General features: G+C 41.8%; 1 protein-coding gene across 3 annotated transcripts in view; it reads left to right on the top strand.

The window, feature by feature from the left end:
* Positions 1–11,585: 11,585 nt before the first annotated feature.
* NPR3 (natriuretic peptide receptor 3) overlaps positions 11,586–25,070 on the top strand; it is a 42,217-nt gene continuing 28,732 nt past the window's right edge. For 2 of the 3 annotated variants that reach the window (XM_038123838.1, XM_038123837.1), the window contains exons 1-3: positions 11,587–12,600; positions 17,210–17,332; positions 21,233–21,399. In XM_038123838.1, coding sequence (XP_037979766.1) covers positions 11,901–12,600; positions 17,210–17,332; positions 21,233–21,399 — 990 coding nt within the window. In that variant the 5' untranslated portion in view covers positions 11,587–11,900. Of the gene's footprint in view, positions 12,601–17,209; positions 17,333–21,232; positions 21,400–25,070 lie in introns of all 3 variants that reach the window. The other variant, XM_038123839.1, reaches the window with a different exon arrangement.

Raw genomic sequence — 25,070 nt, 5'->3', positions numbered from 1 at the left:
AGCAAGATGTTTGTTACCACATTTAATATTTTCAAGAAATTCTGGCGTAACATCCTTATTTTGGACAGAGTAAATCACAGGTCAGGTCTTGCCTTGGACTTCTGCTGCCTGCAGAGGACCCAACACCATTTCTGCCTCCTGGAATAGCTGCCTTCTCTTCATCTGCAGCAGTGATTGGGGAGTTTAGAGTGTCTAAAATGTGCCCAGATGGATATCAGGGCACCTCATTCTCCATGGACTTAAGTGCTATGAGCCAAAGGTTCAGGGGAAAAAAAAAAGGACGTTTTATATATCTTTCAAATATGTGGTTATGTAGCGGTGAAGGATGGTTGAGAGAATGTCACTGGGCTATTTCACCACAAATGTATGAGCTTCAAAAACAATGCAAATGTTTTAATCTATTTGTTAAAATATGAAAATGGGAAGGTGTAGTAAATAAGAACTTAAAGAGAGAATCAGGCCTAGATCTGGATAGTTAATTTGTTGTCTGAAAGTAAAGTATAAACAGCATAAATATTGGCAAAAATATTTATGAAACAGATACATTTAACAATATATGTAGGATCTTTTGTAGAAATACAATGTTTAGTAATATAAAGGGCATTTATTTTATAATATTAATATTTGCAAGTCTCCTAAAATCTTTTTCAGGTGGACAAATTACAAGTGGCTAAGAGATAGAACGTTGCAAAACACTATAGATAAATTATATTAGGCCAAAATTGAACGAAAACGTGTACTGATGCTGTTCCAGAGAAAAAAACAATTATTTTGAAAGCAATTGGGAAACTCTAGAATTGTGTCTTGTGCCAGAAGATGGCAGCAGAGACACACGCTGATCTGCTGAGACACAAGTTCCCTTTTGCTCTTGGCTTTAGGAAGTAGGTTTTATGGGAAAAAGCACAAAATTAAATGAATGTTTTACTGACTTCGCTCTTAAGCAGTGTAATTAATGATGTGCGACTAAATTCAGCCATGCTCTAGTAGTGAAAATTGATTTCATCAGTGTGCTTTAATGATTATCAGCAATGAATAGATGTTTCTGTTTCATGAGGAGTTTGTTGGGAAAATGTGGTCAGAAATTTCTAGTGGAATTGCAGGGTTACTTGGCTTATATTTCATTTAGGAAAACTAAAGATCAAACTGAAATCAAAATGCAAGTAAAAACTTAGAGCAATGAATGTAACACATTTACACCATTTACTTGCACCAGCTGCTCGAGGGAAACCATCTGACTTGTAATACAGCACTAGGCATTCTGTGAAATGTCTGGATTTGTTTATATTTGTGTACATTAAATCAACTCTATTCACTATAGAGTATTGAGTAATTTCACAAACTCTGAATTAATTGGAAAATAAAATTGTATGAATGCCACTCATTTATGTTGAGGATTCAAAATATATCATTTGAATTCCAGGCCTAGTGGATTTCCATAAGCCCACTTCAGGCAAAGAGTTATTATCTCAAAATTAAGAAAACATACAAATATGAGAATTTCAGGTTTAAGAATTGAAAAACTTCCGTGCAGTTTTCTCTTGTATTAGTTTCCCCTGGGCTAATGCAACAAAGCAGTAAACTTTTTAGAAGTCTAGTATAACTGTCTTAGAAAGGTATATTCAGAAATTGAAAAATGTGTTAGGGTAAATAAAAAAAATAAATTTGACATTAAATTTAAATATAGTGAAAATAATTGAAGCCCTGATTCAAACTGGAACATGCTAGGAAAATGAAATCTAAGCCATGACTTTGATATTACTTCAGCTTCTGGTGACTTATTATTAAAATACTTATCTTTTTAGGAGGGCAAGAAAAATAACTGGTATTTCACACAAAAAATGGAGACAATTTTGGTTTGGTTCTCTGTCTATGGTGGCTTTGTGTACAGCCACTATTGTTTGTAGTCTGGCAATCTTCATGCACCAAGAGGTTTGCCCAAATACTGGGCTTGTTTCCGCTTTTTCCACGAGAGATACTCGCTTGTGCAGGCTAGGGAGAAAATCCTCACTAACAGCAGAAATCCCAGACCTTTTGTAAACTGAAAACACACGTCACAGAGACAGCCTCATCCCACCTCTGTCCCCCAGGATGCAGATCCTCTCCACTTTCCCCTCTTACCCACTTCCTACCTGCAGCGGTACAGATAATACATTCAGGTTACTCAGGGTCAGTTTGTTCTCTATGGCCAGGCAGGTTTTTTGAGAAGAACACAATAAGGGTGTATTTGGTAAAATGTAGGAGACCACCAGTTTCATTGCTCATAGCTACAGGTGCTGAGATCAGAGCTTACACATTCCAGGTGAAACTTTAAACCAGGATTCACTCCATGACATCAGATGGGCATCATCTACTAGGAATCCTTGGGCCCTTTAAAGGAGGGAGATGCTGTGTGATTTTCTCTTCCCTCCCTCCCTGGCTTTTTCTCCCTTCAATAAACAAGATTTGGCTTTCTGCTTCTTCATAACAAACATACCAATTTTAATTGCTGTCTCATTTCCCCTGTATTTTTACCCCTAGTTCACTTGGTTAAATATTTTAGCATTTAGCATGCATAGCTGAGCCAGCAATATTTTGTCTCACATCATAAAAAGTAGTAGGTGTACATGGATCCAATTAAACTCATCTCTTTCTTGTGTTCTTTTTGTAGAGCTCAGACATGTCATTTTGGAGGGTGTATTATTAATCCATTATTAATTGATGTATCTAGGATTAAGATACTTTTCCAAACTCCTATTCTATGATTCTATTTTCCAGTAGAATTTGCACTTAAAAATCATGTTGTTTTCATTTAAAGCTTTTCTTTTGGATACTGGTCTCAGAGAAAGATGTGCTGTCTGCAGATGTGACTCCCACTCTGGTCTCCACTCTGTCTTATGACTGGGTTGTGAGATTTGGATCCTGAGTCCCTGTCTTCCATTTACTGTTTGTAGGTTATCAAGCAGTGAGGCACCAGTCATTTTACAAGGAAAATAAAATGTTAGCTATTTTGTGTAGTGAGGAGGAGGGATGATAAACTAAGAAAAAATTCAAATCGTGTGTCCTTGACTGTCCTTAAATACCATGTTAAAAATTACATTGGTATATTTTTTGCCAAGCTTCCGGATCTTGGATGCATCCTTGGTTTTTGTTAAATTAAAATTAAACATCCTTGGTTTTTGTAAATTAAAAATAGCTTTTACTTTAACTGAGCATTTCACCAAGTTATAGCACTACATAAAACTTTTTTGGTTATATATGTAATTTTTCAGAATACAAACTACTTTATTGTTAACCTTTTGTTCTTAACCCCCCCCAAATATAACATATAATGTATTATATTATATATACTATATATATTATATATATTATTTTATATTTTAATATATTATATATATTATATAACATACAATATATTATATATTGTATATAATATTATGTATTATATATAATATTATGTGTTATATATTATATTATTCATTTTAGTGTGCATTTCAGAATTCGAAGTCTGAGAATGTGGGGTTTGACAGATATGTTTTTAATAAAGGAATTCCCTTAATTTTTCCCTGAGAATAAATTTCTGTAATGGCAGATCATGGATATATTTATGTAATGCCTATACAATTACAAGATAAATTTTATAATTTCTAAAATTTAAGAAATAACTAGCACCAAAACCCCCCAAAAAAACAAACAAAAAAATCCCCAAAACCAATCAAAAAAAAAAAAAAAAAAAAAAAAAAAAAAAAAAACCAAAAAAACCACAAAAAACCATGCCAAAAAACCCTTTCTGATACTCTTACCAGAAAATGCACTGATTTTCACGTTACTGAGATCGAGGTGTTCCTCCATCTTCTTTGTGGGTGAAATCCTCCATACCATGGCATAACATGCCACATGGAGAAATTTTCCACATAACGCCATTAGAAGCAGGAAATGCTTTTTCCAGTAATTTTCTGGGTACAGTACATAACCTTTGATTTTCCAGACTCCAGGCAATATTTGTCATACTCCATAGCACTAGAAATTATCTCCAGATACCAAGGTATGGAAAATGCTTGCATTACTTTCTGCTAATGCTCCATTTGACAATTTGGGGAGGAAATTGCAGACAACACAGGGAGGTCAGATAATGCATTCTAGGATTTTTTTTTCTCTTTGACCATATTTTTCATTGCAGTAATGACCTAATTTCACACATTTCCAGAAAAACTCATTTTATTTGAAAAGTCTGTTCTTGGTTTCTCTTTTTAGCTATGACTCAAATGTTCTGGTGATGTTCTCATTAACATCCCTTTTTAGTGATATTTCGTGGACACAATCCAGTAACATTGCTTCAAATAAAGGAACACATGAAAGCTGATGAAAAGAGGTATATCATAACTGTGAATTTTGTTAGACCTCTTGTGACAAGTTATATAAAAGCTTTTTTCTTTGTGTCCTTTTCACTTGGAAGTATATGGAACATTACTAAAAATAATACTAAACAGGAAAATTATTTCAAAATTTTATAACTACAGGGATAGAGGGCAGAAGGGACTTCATTCTTAGTTGCTGGTCAGAGGAAAAAGATTTTCCAAGGGGACATACAAAGTTTAAAGTATTCACAATTCACCTAGAAGAATAGGATGGGATATCTTGGCAATAGCATGGACAAAAAAAACCCAGCTCATCACTATGTTTGAAACATCCACTCCATATGGAAGGACCACAACATATCTTTTCAGTCTTTTCTTTCCTAGACTAAGCAAACTTAATATTTTAATCTGTCTCAGGAAACATGCTTCCAGATGGTTCTTCCCTTCTCAGTCTGTGATTTTCTCAAAACAATGGTGCTTAAAACAAGCAGAGTATTCCTGTAAAGCAGAGAATGTATGGCTCAGACCTGACATAGAGCACTTCATTTGATACGACAGCTCTGTATCGCTCACTTGCCTTCAGTTTGTGGCTTTTTAGGATAAGCCTCTCCATTCCATACTGTATCCTGTTCTTCTGTACATTTCCCTGGGCAGAAAAGCACTAGCAAATTGTTTCTTTGATTTCAAACTATCTCTCCAGTTCATTGGCCATAGATTTTTACCATGTACTCTTTCCTCCCTCATTAACAGCTAATGACTTTTCGGGCAAGAACCAAACACATGGTAAAATCAGGGTACAACTAACTTGAAATATCCTTCTAGTTTAACACAGTTTCGTTTAATCATGGAAGTGTTCAGCAATTAATGCAGCCTATATTAATTCAGAGCTTTTTGTTTCAATAAATTCAACTAGCTGCTGCACTTCTCATTGCTCTTATGTCTCCCTGATGTCTCCCCATTAGTATGGCATGATTCTGGCTCTGTCTTCTTGTGATTCTCCCTTACAAGGAAAGCACTGCATCCTTCATTGTACACAGCCCATGTTGCTACATAAAGCTCTCCTTTCACAAACATCATAGGTTCAATCATTCCTTTAAACAATGGCATGGTTTAATATTGACACCAAAGGTTAACCACAAGAGAAGGAAATACAGTAAAAAATATGTATTCCTACATTTATTTGTGTATTTCATCATCTGTATCACCTGAGCCTAATATGCCATCTCAGGTGCAGCTGCCTTGGGATAAGAAATTTGTTATTGCAGCTCACCCTGAGCTGTTTTCTCCACCAGAGATTATCACCCCCTCCAGCCTTTTGGCATTTCTTCATGTGGATCCACTTCCTAGCCCGGTTTTAGTGACCTAGTTTAGCAGAAACACCTTTTACACTCTAATCAGGCTGACAGAATGAGGGTAAATAGCAATTACACATGCACTTGTCCTGACATATCTGGAAGGGCAGTAAAGTCTGGCAGCAGAAACCAGCCAGAAAGCCCCATTTTTCACATCAGCTATTGCCAGAATGGCCATGACCTTAAGTATTTTTTTTCCTGCCTTTTTTTTTTTAACTCATGGAAGTCCTATTGATTTTGGCAGTTGTACACAATAACCCAATAGTCCTGCTTCAGCTACAAATTACTTTGGGGTCTTGCTCTTCTCTGCCCTATGTTGGACCAGCTCCCAGCTGCCTTTGAGAAAATTAAATTGACCAAACACATCTGCCTAAAAAGATCTGTCCGGTGTTAAAAGAAGAAGAGTATAAGAATCAAGGTTGAAGACAAAAAGAATTAAACCCCAATATTTTCTGTCCTTTTTTAAATGTGAAAACTGTTGGGAAAATTTTAGAGGAAAAAGGAAGTGAAGAGTTGCTTACTTCTTCAGAAAGATGTCTAATTCCTGATAACATTTCCACCACTGCATACGTTTGCTCTTTCTGTCTGCTTTGGCAGCAAAAGACATGAGGAAATTTTTTTATTTACAAACACAAGCTTATGTCCTTTTGACCTTAGTCTACAAGTGTACATACAGGAGAATGAGTTAAATATTTTCAAGCAGGTTTTTTTCTGTGTGTGTGATAAAAACACTTATGCTGTCAGAAAGAGCAAAATATAAAACTAATGGAAAGAACAAGCAAGCTCTTAAGAAATACATGACAAACTGCACATAAAAAAATATATCACTTTCCAGAAGTCTCTGTTATCAGTTGGCAAATAGAAGCCACACTTCCAAAAGGCCTTTCTCTCTCTGCATAGAGCATGAGGACACTTCCATTTCCTCCCACTCTGCTTCTGGCAGAAGTGTTCGTTGCTGAGTTCTGCCTTTTAGCAGGAACTAGAACCTGTGAAGCGCTGTTCGCTTTATTTTTTGAGCCCTTATCCATCTTGGTATAATTTAATTATATTAACTGATGTGTGAAATGGCCAATTTGCCATTAATTGTAAGGTCTCCTTTTTTGATTTGCTTTGTTGACTGTTGGCATCCCACTCTGCTCTGCACTTTGTCTTCCTCCATCAACTCATCTCTCAGTGTTCTCACTCAGTGATCTAATTTGTTCCCATTCCTGTGATGTGATGACAAATGACAACTGTGTATTCCACCAAGTCCATACATTAATTTTTTAAAATCACATTAGTGCTTTAATAAATTGGAAATTACAGGACTCATGAAGCACAAGTTTATTTAATATAATTTATTTTTATTGAATTAAATATTTTAAATTTTTTTTGTATCAGCTCAGTTGTATAAGATCTGTCAGTAGTATCAATTTTTTCTATTCATTCCTTGTAATTTAACTAACATTCAAGAGAAAGGACGTACAGAGATCTCAGTACTAATTTCCACTAAGAAGTTCCTGTCTCTCATCTCTGGCATCTTGCTGCTCGTTTCAGATCTCTTGCTCTACTGTGCCAACACAACCACAAACCATATCAATGAGCTGATTTAGTTTAAAAAAATCCACATTTTGCCTCAGAATACTTCTAAAGATCAGTCAGCTCCTGGGACAATATTACTGTGTAAACTGACACAGTCTGCAAGAGCCGAATATCCAGACAAAGCATAGATGTCTGGTTTCTTTATGTTGCGAGACTTCTGTTCCTCTTATATGGGAATACATGTGAAAGTAGACTTTGGGATAGTTCCTCTCTTGAGATTACACATGACAGCAATGCAGCTCCTTGGTTGTCAGTGGTCTGGGATGTCTGATCCCAACTCTTTTTTTGAGGCACACCATGATAGTATTTCTAACTATTCTCTTACAAGCACTATGGGTACCCATTGTAGGGTTACTAGATCTCAAGCAGAAAAGATCTTTGCTCTCCAAAACCTTTAAAATCCTCTGGACAGAAATGCCATTATATTGGTAAGGTACAGCTGGTGTTCATATTTCACCACTCACTCTTTATCTCAAACTATGATACAGTTGTTTGATGGAGGCAGATGCACATGAGGAACAAGGTGGCCACCATCCTGTGCACTCCAGCGACCATCCAGTGCTGACCTATCTAAGGCATGGAAATCAAAACAAAAGTGAAAATCACAGGAACAACTTGGTTTCCAGCCAATTTAGTTTAGAATTTAGTTTAGTTAGCAAAAAAAGTCTGTTCTATACCCAGACATTATCTATATCCAGATATTGTCTCTACATACAGAAATTGGTTGCCTTAACAAAGTGAATATTTTCTAACATAGTCCAGTCAGAAGAGGAAAGTGAGTTTAGCAGAGAGGCAGTATGACTCAAGGTAATGTATAAGGTTACACTGTAAAGAAGAATGCAATAGTTGCATTTTTAATATTACTATCCTGACTACTTCACTTGCAAAATAGGTAATGTAGGTATACTTTTTTTTAAAGTGAAAATAATTGCAAAAACACCTTTCTTAGAAAGAAAAGTTATCTGGAAGGTAATGATGGCAACTTCTCACCATTATGTTCTTTCATAGGCTTCAGTGGAAACACAAATGTTCGGTAAAACACTAATGACTGATGCAACTAGTCTTTGTATAAAACTGCATTTGGCCCATGTTGCTTGTTGCATTTTGCCAATGTTGCATGTTGTCTGGAGGCAGGCAGCAGAAAAGAAGTATTGTTCCTCCTTAAACAGTCATGACAAGAAGTTTAACCTTTATTATTTATGGAAAAGAACAGATTGGAGGCCAATATTTTGCATCCTAGGGTCTCATTCATAAAATAAAAATGACATTTCCTGCCTGCCTTTACTTTCTGCTGTGAAGTGGAAGCTGTTCAGATAGAAACAATAGCAAAGTGTTATTACTATGCATGTATATATATATATATATATATATATATATATATGTACATACCTCTATGTTTTGTGTGCACTTTTGTGACCTTGTGGTTCTTATATCACCACAGAAGTTGGTGCCACTTACAATGAAAAAAGAATTCACATTTCCATCTGTTTTTTTAGCATCAGATTGGCTCATCTTGGGTTTTCATGCTGCAGTATTTTCACCTGAAAACCATTTTTTACATAACAGACGTATATGAAGGTAAGTTCACAGAACACAAAAAGTGTCACAAGATATATCATGATGCATTTAGAAATCCTTTAGGTGCATTCCAAAAGAGTATAGATTCGTTAAAATAAGAAGATAATAGATTTCTTGAAAAACAGGGAAAGAGTTTGCAGGTCGGAGTGGCTGGGTATATTTGCAGTATAGGCAATGTTAAAGCGTTTCATCTTTTCAGCCTGTAGGTGGGACTATGTTTTCAGCGAACCCATCTGTGAAAAAAATTCTGAATTGGCATCAGGCAGCTCAGGCTGCTGCTAATGCTAGCTGGAGCGAGTCAAGTGATTCTTGACTTGTGTTTGAGTTATTTCTGGGGAGAAAATAGCCTGTGTCCAAAATTACTTTAGTCCTTAACCGGCTATTCTGAAATCTCTCTTCTCACTGCAGTCTGTGGGCATTCTGCCTGCTACAAATCTGCAACTGCAGGATTTGTTCCTATTAAAAAGCATTTATGTAGCTGAAAAAAATAATGTCTGTGGAGAAATGTTGAATTTATAGCTATGGAAAATACTGTAAGTGAACTGATGATGGTGTAGTAAGTGACATTTTGAATTGGAATAACAAGTAAATTCTCATGCATAACTTCTTGGCTCAGAAAAATAAGTCCATCACAGGCTGGGATTCTTCTCTACAAAAACACTTAGGGCAAAGGGGAATAGAAATGTTTATAGCACTCTAGGCCCACAGAGACACTAACTCCCATAACACTGAATGCAGTTACTCAGGTGAGCAAGAGCCACATACTATGGGCCAAATGTTTTTATGGAAACACTGAAATTGGACTCTGACGCTACTACTGCTACACAGTGCTGGCTAGATGCCTTTTGTTTCTTGATTTGCCTCATGCTGGCCCTGCTTCTCCCACTCTTATTCATTCCCAGCAGTACTTTACCTCACAAGGAGCAGCCCGTGTAAAGGGGCAGCAGCCCTGTGATTTATGGGGTTACTATCTTTTCTGTTCTGTTTACACAGCTTACACTCAAATAAGACAGCTAGGAGAGTAGGGAGCTCACATGTAAAATGTCTTTTTCATGAAAAAGATATTCTGCTGAGGGAAGAAAGAAATCAAGAGAGATCCGAACAGATTTTGGTGCTGTAAACACATCTGTTGGGTCACCATAAAGCAATGACTACAAAGGTCAGCATTTCAAAATGTGTCTTAAGAAAATGTTTTTGCAAGCTTTGTGGTAAAGATGGCTGGCATGTTGTATATTGTAACATTCTGCTTAATCTCCTCTATGTTATATGGAATCATTTACAACAAAAAATGCCTGACATAACTTACAGCACAGGAACACACAAAACTAGCTTCACCAGGGTGCATGTTTATGTAATCTTCAAGAACACTCTGAAGTTTGATTCAGTAATCAAATAAAACTACGAGAGGCACATTTCTCAGAGACACTACCCTTCTTTGAATTTCTGAGCTTCTTTATTTTACCGAGCCTTGTTAGATAAATGTTGATGATTATTTCTGTACATCATGTTATCTGCTGTTTTCATTCCACTTCTCGATTGTAATTGCACAAGCGCTTTGAGCTTGCTTTATTTAATTGAGGCATCTTAAAGGTGAGCAAATGGTCACCACAGGAGTGCAGGTTTCCCATTCACAGCCTGCACAGCAAAGGCAGCAACAAAAGTTAAGTTTACACATACTGCCCTGACAACGACCTCTGTACTGAACTAAACAAACCCCTTCTGTAAAGCCAGGAGCAGTTCTCTCCCCTTTCAAACACAAACCTGGCACTCTTTAGCAACCATAAAACATCAAAATATGCAGCCCTGCTCTGGCTTTCAAGATGCATGCTGTTTCAGGGCACACAAAGCTCCACAGAGCGCCATCCTTTAGGCTGTTGCAATCAAAAAGCATCAGGTGTTCCAAAGCCTCTTTCACAAAACATCTTGCACATTTCACATCACTTTTTTTCCAGAAAAGGCTAACAAAATCTGAAACATAGCAGTTGTAGGCCAGTGAGTAGAACCGAATAGAGATGCTCTTAGGACTAGGCAGTGTTGTCCCAGTAATTCCAAAAGTTCTTTTTTTCCCAGTAAAATAAGCTCACATCTCTCCTTCACTGATGTTAACTTCTGTTGCTTGGGGCACGAAACTGTGTCTCTCAACACAGTGGGAAATGACAAAACCGGGCATCCAGATCTTATTGGCATGGGGGGCTCAGAAAGATCCCAAAGGGATACAGGCAGGGGCCACACATCCACACTGTCAACTTCTCCGTAGGCTTATGCTGTGCATGGGCACCTTTCCGGGTGAAGAGATGGGAGCAGGGCAGCCCTGCTTGTGCCCTCCCGCAGCGCCCTTCAGGCTGCCGCCTGCATCCCCTGGTACTGATGCTGCAACCCCTCCTGACCCAAATGCCCCAGCCCTGCCGAGCGCCGAACCCCTGAGCCCTCGGGGTGCCTCAAAAGCCTTCCTCAAGCAGTTAAGCGTTCTGTAACAACCCCCAAAAATATTTAAGAAAATAAATGGAAGTGCAACGGGCTCCTTTACTCCCCGGGCCCGACTGCAGGGACTCGCTTGGCAAGGGAGAGCAGCAGCCGAGCAGGAAGGTAGGCGAAACACACACATCAGTGTTAGATGTATGATGTAGATAAGGACACCCCCCGCGCGCCCGCGGAGGTGTGTGGGGCGGGGGGGCCGCAGGGAGGGGGCGGGCGGGAGGGAGCGCCCGGGCCGGCTCCTCCCTGCGCACAAACCCGGCCGCGCCGCGCCGGGCGTGCGGAGACGCCGCCGCCGCTCCCGCGCTACTTAAGCGGGGAGGGCGCAGCCCGGCAGCCCCGCGGGGGGATCCGGCGTGGGGGGGAAAGTGATCTAGTAATTGTCGTCCATCTATAAGAGAACGAGAAAAGCACAGCTGAGATGCTCCGTCCGTGACCCGCCAGCGGGGTGGGGAGGGGCAGGTTGTGAATCCGCCAAACACCTGAGAAATAAAGCACGACCGAACAATTTCGAGGCGGGCGGGGAAGGGGGGGGCGAAAAGTTTGCCGGAGCTCGGGCGTCTCCGGGGGGGCGGGCGCGATGCCGCCCTGGCTGCTCGGCAGCCTCTGCTGCGTGCTGGCGGCGCGGGCGGCGCTGGGCGGCGGCCTCGCGGGCGAGGAGGAGGAGGAGAAGCTGATCCGGGTGCTGGTGCTGCTGCCGCAGGACGACGCCTACCTCTTCTCGCTAGGGCGGGTGCGGCCGGCCATCGAGTACGCGGTGCGGAGCCTGCGGGAGAGCGGCGCGGGTCTGCCGCCCGGCTACGCCTTCCAGCTCACCTACGAGGACTCGGCGTGCGGCAACCGCGCCCTCTTCAGCCTGGTGGACATGGTGGCCCTGCAGCGCCGCCGCCCCGACCTGCTCCTGGGGCCGGTGTGCGAGTACGCGGCGGCGCCGGTGGCGCGGCTGGCCGCGCACTGGGACGTGCCGATGCTGTCGGCGGGCGCGCTGGCCGCCGGCTTCGGCGCCAAGGGCGGCGAGTACTCGCACCTCACCCGCGTCGCGCCCGCCTACGCCAAGATGGGAGAGATGCTGCTGGCCCTTTTCCGCCACCACCAGTGGAACCGGGCCACGCTGCTCTACAGCGACAGCAACCCCGAGCGCAGCTGCTACTTCGCCATGGAGGGCGTCCATGTGGTCTTCCAGGAGGAGGCTTTCCACATGGCCGTGCACAGCTTCGACGAGACCAGCCGGCACCTCGACATCGACGACGTCGTCCGCGCCCTCCAGACGGGAGAGAGGGGTGAGTGGAGGCGGAGTGCCCGGCAGGGCTCCTCCGTGGCGTTCGGTGGCGGCTGGGGCGGTGGGAATCCGGCGGAGGGAATGATATGCGGGAGGGGAAGAGTCACGGCTCATCCATGCCCGTGGGGAAGCCCACTGCCGTGCTGCGACGGCAGCCCCGGGCCAGGCATCCTCCGACGGATGGGAACAGCAGCCCGGAGTGAAAGCTCTGCCCGCTGAGGTAGAGTTTGCCTCCCGACGGCGGAGAGAGCGGTTTGCCCTAGGGGACCCCCTCAGGAGGGCTTTGTGGCATGGTAAGAAATCAGCTTTCTTCTGGCGGTCTGGTTTACCCCAAATTATCCACGTCTGCAGGGCAGCAAATCTGTTGCTTACTCTCTAGAGATTTTTGCAGTGACACTGTATAAGTTCAGGGACTAAACAAACATGTTTTCCTCTCCCGCCAGGCTGTGCCTGGCCGCGGGAGACTTTTTCACGACTTCAGCTATTGGGAGCCTTGTCCAGTACCTCGTCAATAATAGATTCATTTAGGGGAAATGGCAATTTCAGGGAATGTGTGCATGCAAGACACCTGAGTGAATGCCGTGATATTGTCACCAACAGTTAGCAAGACACCGTGGAGATAAATGGCTTGTAGAATATCTGGGACAGTCATGTCTGGGCTGGATGAACAGACTTTGCATAGTGGAGCAGCAAAGCAAAGTGCTTTGGAACGTGCAGTTTTGTAGGTAGATGTGTTTTAAAGTGAGATATTGCCTAGTGATGTGTGGATATATGGGCTTATCAGAAGCACTTTTCCAGTTAGAGGGTTTTACCAGCCGCAGACTTCCCCAGTAAATCATGCAAAAGGAAAATATGTGTTCCAGGAGTGAACTGGAGGGTGAACTTAAAGTCCTTAGGTATTTTCCAAGAAAACCATGGATGTACAAAGCCCTTTGTACAATTCTTACATATCTTGTGGTAGAATGTTAAAATAGCATCAGAATTGGACAGATAAAGATCATGCTGTGTGTGGCCGACAGAAGTGGTATTATGGTGGTATAGGCTGTGGATGGAGCAGCCTTGCACTGCTGATGTTACGCTGCTGTGAAATCATTAACATGCCAGAGTGTGTGAGATAACTGAGGTCTAACAGTTTAGGGCTTTTAATTCCCTATTCACTGAAGCAGGTGCTTTACATAGAGCTTTCCTTTTAAGTATCATTTGGGAAAATATAATGAATGCAGAGAAATAAATGTGTCAGTGCTGGAGGAAACCACAGTGTGGGGAAAGATGCTTGTCAAGTGTGTGTGTGTGGCTTTCCTGATGCTGAGAGCATTACAGCATGCTTACAGTAGGAAAAGACAAGTGTTCACCCCAGCCCCACTCTTCACACCATGCTGAGAGTCAGGGAAGAGAACTTGCTTTCATCCTGGTCTGAAATGCTATGCTGAGCTGAGACATTTGATCTTTCACAATTCTTGCAGCTTTCAAATGACTGAACAGAAGCAGACCTCTCCTTTCTCCCCATTGTGCCCTGTGGGGTCCCTCCTTCCTTCTCACCTCTTTATTTGTTCTGTGACTCCTGCCACTCAAGTGGGGCCCTCCAGCTTCCACTTGTGCCTTTCTGACCTTAAAGACTCACTGCAGGACTCACCTGGCAGATTCCTTTGGCCCTGCTGCTCGTGGCATTTTTCAGGTTACCACAATATTTTAAGAGTCCTACACCATGTGGTGGGTGCACCAGAGGAGGTCAGAAGATCAGTCAAAGTCTTCATTTGTTCGGGGGATTCACTGGAAATCCCCCCAGCAGGGCAGCAGGAGTTTTGGGCAGCAGCACACTGTCCAGAGCACTTTCTAGAAATATTTTTGCTTGGTTGGTTTCCAGTTTTTAATGACTCCTGTGTCACACCTGCTGTGACGCTGTCCTTGGCTCTAAGTCTCACCTTCTCTAACTTTCAAAGACTGCTGCTGTTTGGGGTCCCACCTGACTGGTCAGCCTTCACTGAACTCCCTGACTGACTGGGAGTGGGCTTTTGAGCAGATATGGGATTCTTGCTTGAAACTCTCTCAGAGCTGAGACAGAAACTGCTCCACCAGCTGTCCTGTGGGAAGCAGGACAGAGGTTGGCCCCAGGGGTTAGGTTGCTGCTGGCAGGGGGTTTGCACTGATCTCTCAGATGCCTGGGAGAAAGACACCCACTCTGCCATTCACCCCTGTGTACCAGGGACTGCGTGTTCAGTCCCTGGAGCTGTGTGAAATGACTGAAGTCTTGGAGCCACAAAAAATAATGATGAAAATATGATAGTTAAAGTTAAGTGCTTGTCTACAATTTGTTTGATTAGTTTGAGTAGTTCAGGCTTTCTTACAGGCTCAGGTAAGCCTGCTGCAGAGTTCATGTTGTAGGCTCAGGCTTGCTGTAAGGTTCACAAATGCAGGCTTGTGCTTAATGTATAAGCGTATAATCCAAAAGATGTGTGTAGCAAAGGGAACACTTATTCCTTTAAACTGGAATTAAACTCTAAAGTATTTTAAGGATGAGTCAATAATCCTAGTCAATAAATTCAGCATATTAGTATTAGAATTACTGGGGTCTGTGTGTATTATGGTGGAGGGAAGGTATTTTGTATGGGTTTGTACATCACATTTGTATGTACACAATGGTAAGGTACAGATGCAGATTAAATACATAATTTACATTTTTGGAAAATTGTGAGAAACATATCCATAGCTTATTTGTTTCAGAATCTTGAAATATGTAATCTTTGCTTTCCTGCTGAGTTAGAAACCCCTTCCAAACGGTTAATATTACTTCCCTTACATTCCTTTAGAGGCTTACAAAATATGATTTAATGTATGTTAAAGTAGTTCCCCACACACTCTCTTTCTTTTATTCCTTTTGCTCAAAGTCTTTTATTGGTGTTGTGGGAATCCCTTTCATTCCATCTACAGATTACAATTTTATGATAGAAGTGAATTACAAAGGCAGAGTCAAGGAAGAATTGGGAGGGCAGCAAGGAAACATTTCAAAAGGAAATCTCTCACCTATACTGAAATTAAGAAGAGTGAGACAAATTCATTCCTGATGTTCATCTGGAAAATATTTGGTCCAAATTTTATTGTAAGAAAATTTTTTTCTTGTTCGTTTTCCTTCATGCTAATATACTTCACAATGATCATGAAATATGTCTTGCTCTGTTGCTCTGGAAATTATTATATTACTCTGCCATAATCAGTAGGACAGAGCTATGCATGGTATAATTCTCCTGAAGCGTGGGGTTGTACTGAATATGACTCACCCCTGCGGCACATCTGGAGGTTTATGCCTGTGATGGCATCCAACCAGAAAGGCGATGGGAGAAGATTCATTGTGTGCGAAAAGATTTGGCCTGTTTGGCGTTTTCATTTCTTATAATAGAAAACACTTCCACCCAGAAGAGCCGAATGTGGTTTTGATTCATTTTTATTGTTGGGTTGAAAATATTTGCGTACATTATTGCAGCTTTTGAGTCCTGCCATGCGTGACGGCGTTCTTGGAAATGTGCGTGCAGTTGGTTTTGAATCACCATTCTGACAAGATCTCTTATGTCTCTGCTTTAGGATACACTCCTGAAGCACACTCTGATAAAATACTTTGCTCTGATATCAGGATCTTCATACCTGTAGTCTTGTAATCCGGTGTAAAAGCTTGTAGTGTAACTTGCTCCATGTGGGAGCTTTCCCCCTGATGTTGAAGACCTCACCTGTAGACCTCACTTCTCCTTTCCTTCTGCAGAAGGAATAGCAAGGACAGTAGTCCCCCTGCCCAGCAGATCTGGGAAGAGACCCAGCAACCACAATCATCACAGTGAGGGTCACGGTGCCCACACAGGGACACACCTGTGGGCTTGTAGGTCTCATCGTAGCAGCAGAGCCTCTGCTTAGCTATTGGCCCATGATAAATGGGGCTCTGCGGTGTTTGTACCCACCTTTAATCTTCATGCTTATAAAATGGTGCTTGGTTTTTCCATTTATTAACATTAGGCATCCCATCACAGGTTGTTGCCTAGGCATATTGCATGGTGTCTGGAGAGGAAGGAAGTCATTTCTGGAAAAATTCATACCACTGTCCATGCTGCACAGGTGCTGCTCTTCCTGAAGTGCAGAGAGGCAGCAAAATCTAGGCCAGGTACCTAAATATTAGGTAGCTGAGGTGTAGGCAAGTTCAGTCTACATCAAACTGTTCAATGGAATGGAAACTGAAATGGTAAGTCATGGTATCTCCATCTTTGTCTTATGTCTGCTTAGAAATAACAACAGAAGCTTGTGATTGTGGTCTAGTCTACAAATTTCTGTAGGTAAAGGAATTTGGAGCCAGAACTTACAACATTCTGCAGGGGTATAAATCCAGATCACACAAAGGATCTATTTAATTATCTTCAGAGGAGACAAGGAAAGAGGAAGCCTTTCTGTGTTCACTACCTGTCTTGTCAGCTCTTTAGGGAATCATCTTTGTTTGCAATCTGTGTTTTCATGTTTGTTGCAAAACTGTGAGGACAGCTGGGGTCAGTGTCTCTGGCAGCATTCTTGCTTCACATGCTGTTCTCTGAAGTTCTTGAGCTGCTTCTTATCTGTATTTCTCATTTTTTTTTCAGTTGTAATCATGTGTGCCAGCGGTGACACTATCAGGAACATCATGTTGGCTGCTCATCGGCAAGGAATGACCAATGGGGACTATGCTTTCTTCAATATTGAACTCTTCAACAGCTCATCATATGGTAATGTTTTTCTTGCCCAAGTGTGTTGCAAAGTCTTTTGTAAGCTTGGTAGTATTTTTAGATTTTTTTAGCCTCAAAACACGCAGCACTGAGTCCCAGAAAACACCACTGTTTCTCCCTGTTGTTGCAGTTATCTTCCACTTGGGCCATGGTGTTGCAGGAAATAAAACTGACCTTGTGCCTATAGTTGCTACTGGGTGGGTAACAAGATGCTAAATATGCTACAGTGATTACTTTTTGGGGAAGTAGCACCAGACAGAGACATTGGTTATGGTGTGGGTACCCCATTCTGCAGTGTGCATGCTCAGGTCTAGGTGACTTACACGATTCCCAGCCTTGTGGCTGCCAGCTCTCAGGGCAGGGGCATTCCTGGCAGCCTGGTGACCTGTCCGCTGAGCAGATGGCTGGAAGGAGTAATTAGCAACAGCCACCATTGTGGGCAGCTGCAGGATTTGGGCCTCCAGAAATCACCTCTGTGCTGGGACATCTACTCATCTAATTTATTTATCTTTTGATCACAGACTCTGTCTGCAAAAATATTCAGCCATGCTGTGTTAAAGGGAAACACTGGATGGGACACAGACAGTCCAAATTTTCTAAAACAGAGTGAATAAAAGTGGCTGTTTACACCCATAAGTAAAATGAGTCATTTTTGTCAAACTAAAATATTACTTCAAATTGTAAATTAAATGTATTTTCTTTTTGAAATATACCTAATATACCCGTATGCCAAAATATAATTGTAACTGCATGTTACCTCAGTGCATGGCAGGGACTATACCTGCTCTCAGCTGGTGCAGCTGTCTGACCTAAATTCAAAGTAATATTGGAGCTATGTGTTTGCTGAGATCAAACATCAGATGGCTGAAGCTGGGGCAGGTTTTGTTGAAGTATAATGTGGCTCTTAAAAGGAGCAGATTCTTTTGCAGATGTAGAGAAAATAATTTCCTCCATGCAGACTACTTTAACTAATCCACTACAATAACAAATTCATTTCAAGTTAGTAACCAAGTGGAAGTTGAGAAAAAGGCAAAATGTGGGGGTTTTCTTTCTTAAAGCTGCAACGGCTGACCAACAGAAACAACTGAATTTTAAAAAGCATAATTTTTTTTTAAATTAATCTGTTAACTGGAAGTTCTTTTGCACAAGCTTTCTGTTACTCATCTACTACCCCTGAAATCATTTCACAGTAAACAGTGCTGTGTGACACACTGTATAATGAAGGTATGTAACTGTAGAAATTCAGAGATCTAGATATGTACAGAAGTACAGATTCTGCTACATATATCAAGATTAGCTAAAGAATGCCAAATTTTGCCAGGTAAGAAGTAAATCATTCAAATATCTAAAACATGAAGTAGATCAAGATCAAAGCCTCATTGCCACCTTCCTTTGCATCACAGGTAGTCCATTCTTCTTGTAGCTTTTCTGAGGGATGAAAAATCTCTGGCTTCTGATTTAGTGTAGTTGTAGTTACAATGTGGCATTTCCTGACATTTGTTTTAAACTAATTTTCTGCTTGTGGAGCTGTTTCCCATGTAGTGGGAAATGACTGTGCATCAGAAGTTGACTTTTGTACAGATGGTCATTGCATGTAAAAAGCAAACACAAGAGAAGCGTAGAGAAAAGAAATTCTCCCAAAAATCCTTGTTCCCAGTGCCTGGAGATACTAGGTTTTGTATTTCATAAAACCTAAGAGTGGGTGTGATTGGGCAATTGGCACTGTCTTTGTGTTCAGATGACTTTATTGCAGTTTGTTGTTGCCCTCTGTTTTGAATAGTTCTAATTTTTCAGAAGACCAGGCTTATTAAATGCCAAGACTGCAATAATTGTACACAAGTATTGTAACAAGATGACCTCCCACAAAATACTCCGTGAAGGAATTTAAATATGTAAATTATTCTAGGAACACTGTTATGCAAGTGAACCTTCCCCAGTCCCAGTGTTGGGATTTAAAGTTGGGATTTAAACTCCTAGTTTCCAGGACTAAGAGTTACATTCTGCTAAGCACTACCACCACCTTTCTTAATATGTCTCTAATCTCATGCTTTTTAGCTATGTCCTTTTGCAAATGCAAAGCTATCACTAAGCCCTCCATGCTGTAGTCTCTGCTGTACTCCTTGAATCCAGCATTTCCAAAATGCAGGTGCCCAGCTGGGGCAGAAGCTGTTCAGCTTTGAAGCTTCTGCAAGGCTTGTACTCTCTTTTGGGGAAGGTAGCAAAATGTGCTGGCTTACAACTGCCAGATGTGCATTTCCTTCTCTTTGAAAGCAGTGAAGTGGTCAGGTGCAGGCACTGCAGGGGTGAGTGGCCAAACCAGACACTGCTATCCAGTGTCTCCACTGGGTGTGATAAATATGGTTCTGTGTGATTTTGACCTTGTATTGAGAAATAAATCCCTCAACCAAGGCATGTGTATATAGAGTGCCTTCCTAAAAAAACAAAAAAAAAAATCACTTTAAAAAAATAGCAAAGTTCCTGCTGTGACTAAAGATTACAGTCCTAGGTGGTGCTGGGCTGTGGTAAAAGGCTTTCCGAGGGTGGACAAGAGATGTGGAAAAGGTGCTCCTGTGTCTCCTGCCTTGTGTGGGGACTGACAGGAGCTGTCCTGGACCCAAAAACTACAGGAGAAAGGGCTTATTCCCCAGAGAAGTGCAGGGCCTTTACTCCTTCCTTTGTGTTCTCTGAGGAAGCAGAGCAAATCTCCTGTTAAGTCCCAGCAGCCGTGCTGGGAGGAGAAAAAGCAAGCTCTGTTTACCTGCTTCAGGTCCAAGAACTTGTTCTTGCAGCTGTGTGATGCAGCTGGGAAGCACTGTGCAGGGAGTACCATGGGTTTTTTACCTTTAGTCCATCTCCCTTAGCATCTCTACAACTTGGTTCTCCTTGTCCAATGACACAATGACAATATGGTCCTCAACCCAAGCGAAATAACCACATCCTCTCTGATTTCAGGTTCCTGTGTGCCTCCAGGTCACCTTGGGAGTTTAGCATTAGTTTTGTCTTGGCTCATTTAGCCATAATGGAGTTTGTTGCTGTTGTTCAAAAAATAAAGGCTGTCTAGCTTTTAATTACTTGTAAACATTTAAAGGCTCACTGCTTAGGGCTACCACTGTTCCCTCTAGCCTTTTTTAGTTATCATTTACATCAAATAGCACAAAACCTGCTCCCAAGCAACATGAGCCTTTCCACTGACCTTCTGAAGCTTTGGATCAGGATCTCAGGGCCTGATAAGGCCAGGGCATGTTTGTAAGGACTTCTTTTCTACTAAACAACCAATCAGCTATCCTGCTTTTTATAAATGTGGTTTCTTTACTGAGTGAGTGGTCTGAGTTAAATTGTTCCCTTGCTGTGACACAAAACACGTGTAAATACAGCGTAGGCGCAGAATTCCTTTTTATTTGTATGTATTCCTTTCGTATTAAAAACAGGGCTGGTCTGGCAGCAGTGGCACACATGGATTTGTCCTTGACCACAGTGGGAGAGCTGCACCATCTGCCTCCCATTTGGGGTGATGATCATGCTCTTGACTTTACTGGTGCCTTTCTGACAGTCCAAGAGGAGTGACATGTAACAAACTTCTTGCATGAATCCTCCCTCACTTTTTCTAGCTTAAATATCTCTGCATTTGAGATCTGGCATATGTGTTTGGCTCCAAGATGCCAAATCTCGCACTTAGGATTTATTCCATCCTTTTAAAATAAGCAAAAACAGTGTGGGAGTAAAGTTGTCCTTTGGTGTGCACATTTACTTCTTAGTTATTCCTCACACACCTTAAAGAAGGGTCTGTTCTCCTTTGTACTCTCTCTCTTTGGTAACTCTCCAATGATCAGAAAAGGGGACTTTGGGGGAGGAATCCCATAATGGTACCTAGTTTGGAAATGTGCTTGTTTCCCTCTGTAGGAAATGGCTCTTGGAGAAGAGGAGACAAACATGACCTTGAAGCCAAGAAAGCATACTCATACCTCCAAACAGTCACTCTGCTGAGGACTGTGAAGCCTGAGTTTGAGAAGTTTTCCCTGGAGGTGAAAAGTTCTGTTCAGAAGCAAGGTCTTCATGAAGATGACTATGTAAGTACTTGATGACAGTCTTCAGATCATAGCACCTTGAAAAACGTGGTTCTAATTAAAGCAGAAGTGGCAGTGAGACCTTACCAGGACAGAATCACCTGGGCTGGGTTGCAAAAATGTGCTGTTGCACATATAATTAATTTTTTTTGTGAATACTGCAAATTACAAGGATAGGCTTGGTCTAGGTGCGCTATATCTGTGCGCCAACATCCATGACCAATTGTCCTGTGCTCATTTCTTAGTTCATCAGCAGAAAGGTTGGGCAAAGGCAGGTGTCTCTCACTCTACCACCAGTAAGTCTTGCTAACAGGCAAAAAATACAGCCTTCTTTTTTGTTTTCTCCCAATAATTAAATTTATTTTTTAGAATCCCATCTCAGAAAGTTACACTACCTGTATTGCATACAATGAAGTCATTCCTGATGTGAGTGAGAAAAGAAATTTTTAAGAATATTTAAGAAAAAGAAAATAATATTTAAGTAGTTGCTGTTTTTATTTTGAACTGTCTAGAATATCAACAGTCCTCGCAAGTTGCTTTAAGCCTTGAGGAACACCAGTGTCTTCCAGAGGTGGACATGGGAAACTATGCCTTTTTTTAACCTTTCAAAATGTTGGAGGAAAATGCCTTTGAAAATTGCTTTTGAGCTAGCGCTGAGCTAATGCTAAACTAGTTCATTATGCATTTTCATAGAAAAGTCATCTGTAGAAGCAAAAATGTATAGCATGTACCTGCAGGGATTTCTGCATGCTGATACAAGTACTTCCCAGACAGTCAGCCTTCTCCATGGTGCAGTGTCAACTTTCCAAATAGTCTTATAAAGAAAAGAGGCTTGAAGAGAGTTTGGTCAGTCTTTAGCTGCAGGAAATGAGAGCCTGAAACTCAAGAAAGCAACCCAAACCCTTAATTTTCCAGCTTTCACCTAGACTTCCATCTCATCCCTTTTGCTTTAAGCATTGTGTCCAAGTTTAGTTTATCACCTTGTGCTTGAATGTTCTGTTAAAGAAAAAACCTTTCCTGCAGTTTATTGTATAACTTTGTCTACCTTTAGAAAATGTGTGCTTCTTAGAACTTTAATGTGTTTCATTAAAATATTTTACCCAAAATGTTAAATTTGAATCACAACAATGGTTTACATGATTCCTGTGATACTTTCAAAATCTAGTCTTAGTCTTTTGTTGGCATGTTTTGTCTTGGGTTAGTGGAGAAACCCCACCTCACAGTTTCAAGGTGCTGCTCTGAAGAACCTGCTGAATGAGTTCTGAAGAAGGCCATGGGACTTTATTTTGTGCTGTTGCTCCCTTTTCTCTCCATGTGTCCTTTTGCAGATTTCACTTAGGAGGCTATGTCCTTTGAAAACCTTCTATGTGCCTTTGGCTGTGGTTGGTGAGAAATGTGATTTTAAATACTTCACATCCATTCATTCATCTGCAGTGTTGTGTTTTCTTTTAGTCTGGGCAGTGTGACATCTCCCCAAATGAGAAAAGCCTCATACTGCTGAGAGCTCAGGGTGCTGTCTGTGGGCAGTTTGGAGGCAGGCAAAAGGATGTTTTTCTCTTCTTTGGGGTGGGGGCAGTGTTGTCTAGGGCTGCATAGATACAAGCCCTGTTCTGGGCTTGTATCCTGTCAACCAGGACTGGATCTAGGGGAGAGCAAATTCCCCTGTGCCAGCATGGGGGAGATTTTGCAGGCTGATGTGTTTGCTGGGGAGACTCCCTCACAGCTGCACACCCACTGCCAGAAGTCCTCTGTTGTCACTCCTCACCGCATGGCTCCTGTGTGTGCTGTCAGTGCTCCCGGCTGTCCTGGACCAGCAACAGGGGCTGGCTTCCTACCGTCTCATCCTTGACCACCTTCTGTGTGGCTCTAAGGGCTGCCTCTCCCTGTGTCCCATTTTCACCTGTGATCCAAGGTCCTTCACCTTGTTCCAAGCACTCCTCCACACAAAACCACAAGCCTTTGTTAGGGCCAGGCAAGCTGCATAAGCCTCCTCCTGCTTCCCCTACTCCTCTTCCTGTTCTTCCTTTCTCATTTGGCTTCTTGCTTCCCAGTCTGTTCTTGATGGGACACAGGGAGCATCTTATGATCTGTGTACACCTACCACAGAATCCTGCCATCTAAAACATCAGCCCTTGGCTCACAGGCAACGTCCATGGTGGAGGCCACTGGGATCTGGAGCTCTCTGTAGAGGAGATACAAGTCATGGCTATGGGAGAAGGCGGTTTGATTTCAAATGTAGTGTATCCTGGTATTAGATGGATGCTTAAATAAAATAGACCTCAACGGAGCCTCCCCTACCTGCTTTTTCACAGCCTTCTAACAATAGTAAAATAAAATGTCTCTGAGCAAGTTAGCTTCTGGTTGAGTATAGCAAAAAAACCCATAGCTGTGTTCCTTCATTAACAGTGTGTGAACTTCAACTTTCTGGTTTGCTTTGCATCGTTTATGATTAATTATACATTTCCCCACTTTAGACAGTGGAAAAGACATGCATCATATTCCCTTAACTGATTGTCCTGCTGCCCTATTCAGAGGAGAAACATTTTGGGGCAGCCTTAAGGATTAAGAAAGAAAAAGCATTCTGAAAACTTGTGGGGAAAAATAAAAAGCTAGACTGAAGGCCAATTCCTTCCCCTCTGAAAAATTTCTGCGTAGTGGGCACCCATTAAGTGTGCTTTCTTTGGCAACATGGGAAAAAAGTGTCCTGGGTATGCATTAGGAAAAGCTGTGTCCTCCATGCGAAAATTGGGAAGGAAAAGTCCTTGAGCTGAGTGAGTAGGAAGGGACAGAGATGGATGTTGCTCTGCTGGATTCTGCTCCTGAAAACAAAAACTATGTAGAAAGATAATCAATAGTACAGGCCATCTCAAGTCATATGCACGGGTGTTGAAATATAGTCCTCATTCTTTTCTGCAAGCTGTGTCCCAAGAGGAGACGCTTAGGGAGGTTTGGATTTGAAGCATTCAGTGTGTCTGCTTTTCTGTGTGGATTTTTCCAATGTCATGGGAAAATGGGGCCCCAGGCCCATGGTCTAAATTATCTCACAGTGACCCTAACTCAAACAAAAATCATTAGTGCTGCCATTTTGTCCTGGCCTCTTGCCAGCACTAATCCTAAAGGCATTATTATCTACCAAAAAAGAATATAATAAAAATGGAAAATAAGCAGATGACAGAAGGAAAGATAAGGGAGACAGAAAGGGCAAAGTCCTAAAGCAGCAGCTGTCCCACTGCCAGATGCAGAACACATACGGCTCTTGGAGGAGTAAGGTCAAAGAGTGTTGGCTGTCTTCATCTCCAGCTGTGAGATCACAAAGAAAAGAGAAAAACGTGTTTTGGGTACATCTTTCCCAGCTCAGAAGTTTCCAGTGTTTCTGCAGGAGTGTTATGCTTTGGAAGTGAGGCAGGTGGGAGAACCAAAGCCTTTTGAGGGAGCAGGAAAGTGTGCAAAAAACAACTTCTCCAGAAATCTCTCTTGTGGAGTAAGAAGCTTCCTTAAGCACCTTTTAATAAGACAGCATTGAAAACAAGAGTGAAAGAGATGTTCTGAGAAAGTGTCTTAGAAATGTTTGGGTTGCACAATGTGGGGCAATGGTGATGTTCCTTGTCTGCAATGTCCCATTGCAGCAGCCCCTGAATCCATTAGCAAATATTGTTAGTTTGCTTGTTCACCAG

Source organism: Motacilla alba, chromosome Z, assembly GCF_015832195.1.
Source record: "Motacilla alba alba isolate MOTALB_02 chromosome Z, Motacilla_alba_V1.0_pri, whole genome shotgun sequence".
Lineage (NCBI taxonomy): Eukaryota > Metazoa > Chordata > Aves > Passeriformes > Motacillidae > Motacilla > Motacilla alba.
The sequence above is the reverse complement of the archived record's forward strand: the minus strand, read 5'-3'. Positions and strand labels throughout refer to the sequence as shown.